The sequence below is a fragment of the Aureococcus anophagefferens genome (assembly GCF_000186865.1).
Source record: "Aureococcus anophagefferens unplaced genomic scaffold AURANscaffold_19, whole genome shotgun sequence".
Lineage (NCBI taxonomy): Eukaryota > Pelagophyceae > Pelagomonadales > Pelagomonadaceae > Aureococcus > Aureococcus anophagefferens.
Genome location: NW_008705579.1, coordinates 624,470 through 634,345, shown reverse-complemented (window position 1 = coordinate 634,345; position 9,876 = coordinate 624,470). Strand labels below are relative to the sequence as shown.

At 71.8% G+C, this 9,876-nt stretch overlaps 4 protein-coding genes across 4 annotated transcripts in view; 2 read left to right on the top strand and 2 right to left on the bottom strand.

Annotated features, from left to right (window-relative positions):
• The window catches only part of AURANDRAFT_66110 (hypothetical protein), a gene marked incomplete at both ends in the record, with an annotated part of 3,005 nt that extends 1,227 nt beyond the window's left edge, over positions 1-1,778 (bottom strand). Inside the window, one exon of the mRNA XM_009041171.1 lies at positions 55-1,778. Within this exon, the coding sequence (XP_009039419.1) occupies positions 55-1,778 (1,724 nt within the window). The remainder of the gene's footprint in view (positions 1-54) is intronic.
• Positions 1,779-2,215: 437 nt separating this feature from the next.
• On the top strand, positions 2,216-7,679 carry AURANDRAFT_66109 (hypothetical protein; the record flags this gene model as incomplete). Its single annotated transcript, XM_009041197.1, has 7 exons — positions 2,216-2,398; positions 2,600-3,328; positions 4,070-4,536; positions 4,645-4,771; positions 4,902-5,350; positions 5,900-6,029; positions 6,129-7,679. The coding sequence occupies 7 exons, from the start codon at positions 2,216-2,218 to the stop codon at positions 7,677-7,679; spliced, it is 3,636 nt and encodes a 1,211-aa protein (XP_009039445.1).
• Positions 7,680-8,346: 667 nt separating this feature from the next.
• On the top strand, positions 8,347-8,727 carry AURANDRAFT_7320 (hypothetical protein; the record flags this gene model as incomplete). The annotated part of the gene is made up of 1 exon (XM_009041198.1): positions 8,347-8,727. A coding segment is annotated over one exon (381 nt), but the record flags the coding sequence as incomplete, so codon positions are not given.
• A 438-nt stretch (positions 8,728-9,165) lies between these two features.
• AURANDRAFT_66108 (hypothetical protein) overlaps positions 9,166-9,876 on the bottom strand; it is a gene marked incomplete at both ends in the record, with an annotated part of 4,251 nt that continues 3,540 nt past the window's right edge. Inside the window, one exon of the mRNA XM_009041170.1 lies at positions 9,166-9,742. Coding sequence (XP_009039418.1) covers positions 9,166-9,742 — 577 coding nt within the window. The remainder of the gene's footprint in view (positions 9,743-9,876) is intronic.

The window sequence follows — 9,876 nt, the reverse complement described above, 5'->3', positions numbered from 1 at the left end:
ACGTTAAAAAAGAGCGCTCGCTAGCCCGAGGAGGCGGAGGAGGACGCCGGCGACGGCGCGAGGATGGGCGCCGCGGCGTCGGCGTCGCCGCCGGAGAGGTCGACGAGCTCGAGGGCGTTGTCGTCGTCGTCCTGCGGCGCGGCGTCGTCGTCGTCGTCCGCGGCGACGAGCCCGCCCGGCGCCTCCTGGCCCGCGTCGTCGTCGTCGTCCTCGCCCGGTTCGCCGCCGTCCGCTTCGCCGCCCGCGTCGTCGGGCGCGGCGACGGGCGCGTCGGCGCGGTTCGCCGCCGCCGCCGCGGCGGCGTCGAGGCCGCCGCCGAAGGCGTCGACGGTCGCGTCGTCGGGCACGAGGGGCATGAAGAGGGACCACGTCGGCGGCAGCATCGCGTCGAGAGCCGGCCAGGGCAGCTCCGTGTGCCGCGCGCGCGGCGTCTCGTGGTCGACGTCGCCGCGCGCGTGCGCCGGGAGCTCGAACTCGAGGATCACGTAGAGCACGGCGTGGGCCATGAGCAGCGCCGCGACGGCGAGGTTCAGCAGCGCGTAGGGCCGCGCCAAGGCGTAGAACGTGCCGTGCGCCGCGAGAAAATAGAGCAGCGTGAGCTTGGGCAGGTAGGCGATGGACGGCGCGGACCGCACGTAGACCATGGTCGCGTACTCCCAGCCCAACGCGACGCCGAAGACGCAGAGCGGCAACGTTTTCGGTAGAGGCCGCTGCCCGAGGTAGAACCAGTCGGAGAACGCGACCTGGCAGGCCTCGTAGGCCGCGTAGAGCAGGACGACGCGCACGACGTGCGACGCGACGAAGGGGCACGCGGGCCGCCGCTGGGCCCGCAGCAGCTCCAGCGGCGCGCCGAGCCACGGGTAGCTCAGCGACAGCGCGCCGAAATCCAGCCGCGCGCCGCAGGACGTCAGCCCGTACCAGAGCAAAAAGGCCGCGACGACGCCCGACGACACGAGCACGCGGATCACCAGCGCCGTGATCGTCGACATGAAGAAGAAGGCGATGAGCGATTTCGCCGCGACGCCGAACCGAAAGACGAACCACCGGCCCGTCGCGCGGAGCCCGCCGTCGCCGCCGCGCGCCTTCGCCCGCGCCTTGACGAGGCTCCGCCGCCAGCGGAAGACCTCGCCGCTCGCGTCGTTCCGCAGGATCGCCGACGACCCGAGGCCGTACATGGCCTGGTTGATGACCGGCGTGTCGTAGCCTAAGAGCTCGCGGTGCGCCCAGGCCGCGAGCGAACTCCCGGCGTCGAGGCACGTCTTGGAGAGCGTCACGTTCACCGTGCGCACCTTGTGGGCCCGGAAGAAGGTCTCCTCCTCGAGGTAGAGCAGCGCCGCGCGGCGCGCGAGCGAGTAGTCGCCGCCGCGGACCGCCCACCGCGACGCGTCGTCCCGCGCCGCGTCCGTGCCGTTGCTACTCAGGCGCCGCGTCGCGACCTCGTTGGCCTCGGCGATGAGCTCCGCGTCGCCGGGGAGGGATCCCAAACTGATCTTGACGACGACGTCGCGCGGGAGGCGCCAGCCGCCGTCGGACGCGTTGCTCCCCGGGGGCGCCTGGACCCGCAGCGCCTCCGCGAGCTGGGGGGCGAGGCAGTTGCCCCGCTCGAGGGACGCGTGGAGGGCCGTCGAGAGCAGGAGCAGGCTCACGGCGACGACGAAGGTCAGCTCCGTCACGATCCAGCAGGCGTTGAGCGGGCGCACGTGGAGCCGCTCCCGGTTCCGCTCGAGCGACGCGAGCGTCGACGCGTGGACGCGGTAGAGCACGCGCTCGAACTCCATCGCGCTCCCCACGTGCTCCTTCCCGGCACACGACCACCTCGAGCTTGGTCGGCCGAGCTTTATCTCGTTGATGCGTGGGTGAACCTGTGGTTGAACCGGTTGCTGAGGCTTCCGCTGCGCGATAGACCGGGCCTGGGCAGCCGCAGCGTGCTCGAGAATCTGCGACAGTTCCGACAATTGAGTGTTGGTGACGTTCGAGAGCATCCAGGTGCGCGACGGCGCGGTCCTCGGGCAGCATAAAACACACCACACTCGGACGACACATGGGCTGGCTGGAAAACAGGCTCCGGAAGCGCCGCGTGGCGCCCTCGGACGGCGATGCTCGGAACGGGACCTGGTCGGCGGCGGACAAGGCGTGCCTGCAGCGCGCCATCGACCCGCTGCGCGCGAACTTTCGCCGGCGGCCCTTTGCGTTCCTGGGAAGCGAGGCGACGACGATGCTGTGCAGCTCGAAACCCGGCGAGGTCTACGAGCGGCTCACGTCCATGCTGAGCAACATGTCCATCGTCTCGGGCGTCGTGTTGTCCGCGTTCGCCGGCGCGGCGCTCAGCCCGCTGGCGCCGGACGACTACCCGCCCGCGGCGCGGACCAAGGTCGACGCGTTCAACGCCGTCGCCGCGGTCTGTGTGGAATTCAAATCTTCAACCCGACTTCAATGTGAGCGTATGCGACAGTTTCGACGCTCTCTTCGGCTGTGCGTCGAGAACTCGACGAGAGCAATCGATCCGTCCAAAAGTCAGCCGAATCGACTTCGATTTGACCGAGCTAGAGAATTCTGAAGTTTGGTCAGGACCACCCAAACCAGTGGTTGAATTCCACAGGCCGCGGTGACCGTCGCGATCCAGCTGCTCGTCTGCCTCTACTCGACGTTCACGCTCTACATCCTCACGGCCAACGCGCCGTCGCCGTCGGCGACGTACCGGCACCTCATGCACATGGCGCGGTGGATCGGCTTCCTCGAGTTCATGACCTTCGTGCCCGCGCTCGGCGGCTTCGTGCTCGTCGGCATCGCGGCGACGTTGCGCTGCGGCGACTTTTCCCTCTACGTCGTCGCCGCCGTCGCGGCGGCCTTCGTGACCTTCCAGGCCTGGTTCGTCTGCCTCAACATGTGGGCGTTCCCCTACAACTCGTGGTGCTGGGCGCTCCCCGCGGGCAGTGGCGTGCCCTGGATGCTGCCGTGGAACCGCGACCTCGCGGAGGACCACGGGAGGCTCCTCCTCGACGAGGCCCGGGAGGGCGTCCTCGCCGGCCTCGACGACGACGGCGACGACGTCATCGACAACGTCCGCGAGCCGGAGCGCGCGCGCGAGCTCGCGGACTGGATCCGCACCGCGCTGCCGGGCTTCCCGCGCTGCGTCGACGTCGCCGAGGACCTCCTCGCGAACGGCCTCACGCGCGACCGCCTCGTCGAGGCCGCGACGCTCCCGGGCGGCTTCCAGGTCCTCGTCGACATGCTCTCCGCGCAGATGAAGGGCTCCGGCCTGCGGCCGGGCGACCGGCTCGCCGTCGCCGCGGCCGCGATGCGGGACGCGGCCGCGGTCGCCGTGACGGTCGCCGCGTAAGCAAACAGGGGGTTTATACCCGGCCCGGCCGGAAGCGGGCGCAGGGCCCTCACTCGACGGTCGCGTCGACGGTCACGGTGGCGAGCGTGTGGCCCGCCGCGTCCTGGAGGGACACGGAGCCCTTGGCCGTGACCTTGACGGGCAGGGGCGACGACGGCGGCAGCGCGAGCGTGTAGTCGACGCTCAGGGGCTTCGCCGCGGCGATGAGCGGGCACGGCGGCAGCGCGACGGTGATCTCCTGCTTGACGATGGGCACGGTCGCCGTGCAGTTGGCGCCGCAGGCGGGGCACGTGACCTTGAAGGGCACGATGGAGTCGACCTTGAGGTCGACGACGATCTTCGAGCCCGCGGCGACGTCGGCGCCCGCGGCCGCGGACGCGGTGACCTTGACCGAGTCGCCCCAGTTCCAGGCGCAGTCGTTGGAGCCGTAGGCGTCGGAGCCGCTGCAGCCGTGGTCGAAGACGGCCTTGCCGGAGAAGCCCTCGGCGACGTGCGACACCGTGCGGCTGAATTTGATGGAGCTGTCCGACGCCGCGCTCTCCAGCGCGAAGGCGCGGTCGAGCTCGAGGTGGTACGACGCCGCGAGGGCGAGCACGGAGGCGGCGGCGACGAGCTTGGAGGAGGTGTACATGGTGTGGCCTTTGTGTTCCGACAAAGACAGACGCTGTTCCCGACCAAGGGCGCCCTTCAGCCAATGAATTGCCACAAGGATAATCAGGATATGCAAAGGTCAACATTGGACGAAGCAGCCCGATCGAAAAAAAATCCGAGGCGATGGACTTACTGTCCGGCGCCGCGGCGTCCATCTTCGGCGAGTCCATGCCGCCGCAGCCGCCGCCGTTCTGGCGCTGCCGCTGCGGCAGCGTCAAGGTCGAGTTTTCCACGGCGCCTCGGTTCTGCTTCGACTGCCATTGCCAGAGCTGCGTCGCCTGCGCCGAGTTCTGCATGACGAACATCCCGAGCGGCACGTCGGCGCTGAGCGAGTGCGGCGGCGTGAAGAAGGCGCTCTTCCACTGCGGGGACTGCACGCTGCCGCCGGACGCGCACGAGAAGCTCTACTGGATCCGCGTGACGACCGAGGGGCGGAACTACCGCTCCGCGACCAAGTGCTGCAACACGCTCATGTGCACGGCGTCGCTGCCCATCGCCCTGCGGCCCTTCAACCGCAACGGGCTCTACAACTTCGACGGCAGCAGGTACGAGCCCGCCGAGCTGCTCCGGGGCAACTGCGCGCACGCCGCGGAGCCCGGGCCCGCGCCGGCGTCCGCCGACCGCGTATTTCGAGGAGGCATCCGTCTTCGTAGGTCCATCCCCGAGCCGCGCGCCGACGGCATGCCCGAGGGCATGCTCTCGTGCCTGCTCCACGCCGCGGCCTTCGCGCCCGGCGACGGCAATCCCGCGTGGCTCCCGCCGAGCCCCGCGGCCTTCGACGTGACGCTGCCCAAGCTCTGGGACGACCCCGAATAAAGATTAGTAGCGGAACTTGACGGGCTTCTTCTTGGGGACGATGGACATGGCGTTCTCGCGGCGGTTCAGCGACACGGCCGTGTTGAGGGAGTAGCTCGGGAGCGACTGGCGCAGCAGCACGCCCGGGTTCGGCTCGCGGGACGCGAGCGTGTCCGAGGGCACCTTGGACGACGGGAGGCAGGCGAGCACGTCGGCCACCGCGACGCGCTTCGACCGCGTCGCGTTCCGGAGCGCCTCGTCCGCGCGCCGCTGCTCGACGACGGACGTCATGGACCCCGTCGTCGCCCCGGACATCACCGACGCGTCGCCCGGGAAGCTCCGCAGGGACTTTCCGCCCGGCGACGCGCCGCCCGACAGGGGCGACATGGGCACGGGCGGGTCGAGCACGGGCCCTTCCGCGAAGGCGACGAAGGACTGGCCCAACAAACTCGGCCGCTCGAGCTGCGCCGGCGTGTGGGGCCAGCCGAACTTTTTCTGCCAGCGCTTCGCGCTGAGCTGGCGCCGCTTCTCCGCGAGCGCGCCGACGCCCGTCGCGCGGGCCTCGTGCGCTAAGGCGCGCTTCGCGGCGCGCGCGGGCGTCGACGCGGGCCGCGCCACGCCGCCGTCGGCCTCGTCGATGAGCTGGAAGACGGACTTGCCGCCGTCGACGTCGCCCCGGCGTTTCGGGAACGCCGGCGCGCGGAGCGGCAAGCGGTAGCCCGGCGGCGGCAGCGGCGGCGGCTCGACGGGGCCGCGCTCCGCCGCGTCCAGCAGCAGGGGCACGCTCGACACGCCCCGGAGCCAGCCCCGGTGCCGCAGGAACATGACGTAGGAATCGTTGGCCGGGGGCGCGTGGTCCTCGGCCGCCGTGTTGTACTGGCCCGACACCTTGGGGCGGCTCGACTGCTCGAGCTGGGCGTGCTGCAGGACGTGCTTCTCCAGGCTCGGCAGCCCCGCGCGCAGCGCCAGCGACCCGAAGGGGTCACCCGCGGCCGGGCGGCTCGGCAGGCCCGCCACGGGCTCGTAGTGGGACCGCTGGACCATCATGGTGCCCGAGAGCGCTCCAACGTTCAACAAATATCTTTATCGTGCGTGTTGACCCGCTCGTTACAGCGCTGCGCAACGTCCTGGGCCCGAGGTCTGGGACGCGATGCCGCCCAAGAAGAAGGGCAAGGGGAAGAAGGGCGGGAAGAAGGGCGCCGCGAAGCTCGCCGAGGAGGCGGCGAAGCAGCAGCAGCTCGCCGTCGCGAAACGGCGTCCGCCGCGACGCGCGAGACGACGAGACACTGAGAAGAACGCCCCGTGACACGCACCCAAGCACGATCCCTTTTGTCCCCCGCAGGCGGAGCAGGAAGCGAAGCGGCGCTACGAGGAGGAGCAGGCGGCCCGGGAGGCGACGCTCGTGCTGCGCGAGGAGGCGCTCGCGAAGCGGGAGCAGGACGCGCTGTCGCTCGAAGTCGAGTACAAGAACAAGCTCGAGGGCATCGACAGCGAGGTCGCGCTGCGCGCGCGCAGCGGCATCGCCGCCGCCGAGGCGCGCGAGGCGGCGAGCGAGCGGCGCGCGGTCATGCGCGAGACGGAGTGCCAGCAGCGCGAGAGCTGCTTCGCGGCGGCGGAGCGGGAACTCGCGGTGCGGTCCATCGAGATCGCGGCGCGCGAGGCGGCCATGGGCGAGAACGTCATCGGCGGCGTCGCCGAGCGCCTCGACAAGATGCTCAGCGAGCAGGCCGTGACGCGGGACACCATGCTCACGCGCCACAAGGAGATCGAGCGCGAGCGCGCGGCGCTGAAGGTCCGCGAGGCGAATTGGCAGGAGGAGGTCGCGAAGATGGAGGCCCAGCTCGCGGCGAAGGAGCGCGAGGCCAAGGCGCGCCTCGAGAAGGAAGAAAAAAAGGTGCTCCAGAAGGACTTCACGCTGAAGCGCCGGCTGCAGCGCCGCGTCCGCGAGGCCGAGGCCATCGTCGAGGCGCACCGCGCGGAGTGCGCGGTGCGCGACCGGCGCCTCAAGGTGCGCGAGGAGGAGATCAAGCGGCGGAACACGGACCTCGTGCACCTCCTGCGCAAGGCGCGGAAGCACGAGCTCGCGTTGAAGGACAAGGCCGCCAAGGAGAACGCGTCGCCCGCGGCGGGCGACTTCGCGCCGCCGCCCTGGGAGCCCCAGCGCAGCCCGCCGTCGTGGCAGCCCCCGGGCGCCGGCAACGAGGAGCTCGCGGCGCTGGAACTGGCGGCGTCCGCGGGCGCGGCCGCGCCGGACGCGGCGCTCGCGGCCGCGGCCCCGAAGCCGCTCGGGTCGCCGTCGCCCTCGCGCGAGCTGCTCTACCGCCCGGCGTCCGAGGCCGGGTCCCCGGGGAAGCCCGACGAGCCGAAGAAGCGCGACGTCGCCCAGGACGAGTTCAAGGCCGTGCTCCGCCGCGTCCAGGCCATGGAGGACGAGCTGGTCGAGGAGCTCCGGGCCTTTGACGGGTCGCGCGAGCAGGAGGAGGCGGACGCCGTCGAGGCGGCGCTCAAGGACGTCCAGGCCGCCGAACGGCTCGTCCTCGCCGCCGAGGGCCTCACGTCGTCGGGCTCCCGGCCGTCGTCCGCGCAGCCCGCGGCCGCGCCGCCGCGGCCCTACGCGGCGCGGAACCTCCCGGAGCGGTCGCCCGTCGCGGACGCGGCGACGCCGACGCGGCCGGGCCGCGGCGCGCGGCCCGCGTCCGCGGGGCCCGTCCGCGCGGAGGAGGCCTGGGCCGCCGCGGTCGCCGACGGGCCCGCGCCCGCGGCCGACGAGCCCGCGCCGGTGTACACGATCCGCCAGCACGAGTTCGACATCCCCGAGTTCAAGACGAACCCCGACGACAAGACCCCGCAGGGGTTGCGCGGCTCGAACGCGTATTCGAACGCGGACTACTAGACCACCCCAAGACAAGACCCCAAGACAAGACGAAACCCCCCGTCGCCACCCGCGCGGCCCCGCGCGCGCGGCGGCCCGCGGCGCGTGCTCGCGCGGGCTCGCGAAGCCCGCGCCCCCGACCGCGCGCACATAACGGACGACCGCCCCTCTGTAACATATCCCGCCGGCGGGATATGTTAAACACCGCTTCAACTTGGGGTTCAACTCTCAAACATTGCACTTCAACACCTGATCGCTGTCGACGATGCGACTGATGGCAGCGCGCGCGTCGACGCTGCGCGCGACGGTGCGCCTCGCAACCACGCGGCGGCGGCAGACGGTGCTCGCGACGGCCGGCCCCGGCTTCCTCGGCTGCCTCGGCCACGGCGACTGGGCGACGCGGGAGGCGCTGGAGGCCGTCGCCGACGACGCGGGCAACACGGTGCCGCTGGGCGGCGCCGGGTGCGTCGGCGCGGGCTGGGCCCACAGCGCGTGCGTCGTTCACGGGAAGGTACTGGTCTGGGGCCGGTACCTGGAGCCGCCGACGAGCGCGCTGCGGCTCTCGCGCCTGGATATGGTTCTGCCCATCTTCGCGCGTCTGGTCAACGCGACGGCGCTCGCCTTCGACATGAGCGGCGACCTCGCGCTGCGGCCCGTGCCCGTCGCGCTGCCGACGGCCGCGAGCAAGGTCGCGTGCGGCGCCGGGGTCACGGCGATCGTCGACGACGCGGGCGCGCTGCGGACCTTCGGCGCCAACGCCTTCGGCCAGTGCGGCGTCGGCGCCTTCGGCGAAGTCGTGTCGAAGCCCGCGGACGTCGTCTGGCACGACATCGAGACGCCGCCGAAAGTGGTGGACGTCGCGCTGGGCTTCCGCCACGGCCTCGCGCTCGGCGGCGACGGCGGCGTCTACTCTTGGGGCAAGGACGACAACGGGCAGCTGGGCATCGGCGGCCGCGACGCGTCGCCGGCGCTGCGGCGCGTCGACGTGCCGGACCGGTGCGTGGCCGTCGCGTGCGGCCTCGCGCACTCGGCCGCGCTCACGGACAAGGGCCAGCTCTACGTCTGGGGCAAGATGCGCGACCCGACGACCTCCGCGCCGTCCAAGGTGTCGTCGTCGCTCCCGGACAAGTACGGCGACGCGCTCAAGCCGCGCCTCGTGCCCATGTACGGCACGAAACTGACGCAGCTCGCCTGCTCGAACTTCCACACGGCCGTCGCCGACGACGCGGGCGCCGTCTACGTCGCCGGCCTCGAGCGGGGCTCGCGGGAGATGGTCCACGCGCCGCGGCGCGTGACGCTCCCGGCGGGGGCCTGGACGCTGCGGAGCGGCGTCGACGCCGTCGCGCTCGTGTCCGACTCGGAGGTCCGCGCGCCGGACCTCGTGCCGGGCCTCGCGTGCGAGGCGGACGTGCGCCTCGACGCGCGCGTCGACGACGCGGCCTTCGGCTGGAAGCACGCCGTCGCGGCCGCGCGCTTTAACGACGACTAGGCCGCAAGCCCCGGCCTCCTAGTCCGCGCGCCGGAGCACGAAGAGGTACGCGTCCTTCGCTTCGCCCGCGTCTCGCTCGAGGAGGCCGACGTCGCGCGCGACGCTCCGCCCGCCGTCGACGCCCGCGCGCACGACGCGCGTGGCGGCGTCGGTGTAGGTCAGGCACCAGGTCCGCTCGACGCCCGGCGGGAACGGCTTCGAGAAGAGCCGGGTCCCGAAGGCGGCGACCTCGATGGCCTCGAAGGTCACGCGCAGCTCGTCGTCCGCGCGCGGCTCGAAGGACGCGCGCACGGCGACGGTGAGGGCGTCGAAGAGCGTCAGCTCGTTGACGTAGGAGCGCGCCGCGCTGTCGACGACCTGGAAGGCCGCGCCGCGCACGGGGCCGAGCGCGCCGTTCGACGGGCTCGGCGCGGTCGCGTACTCGACGCGCCAGCGGCCGTCGAGCGCGGACAGCGGCGCCGGTGGCGCGTCGCGCTCGAGCCTTCGCACGGCGTCGTCGACCTTCGTTGCGACATCGGTGGGTACGTTCAAAGCGGGCGAGCCATACGGTGCGAGCAGGTCGAGGATCTCCGGCAGCGCGGTGGCGGCCGCGGCGCTGCGCTGCGTCGCGCGTGGGCGATGTGCTGGTTGATGCTGGAAGCCATGCGCGTAGGCGAGGATGCAGAGGACAGTGCGCATCGACTCGCAGATCTCATCCGAGTCATCTTTGCCTCAACGAGGCGTCAACAT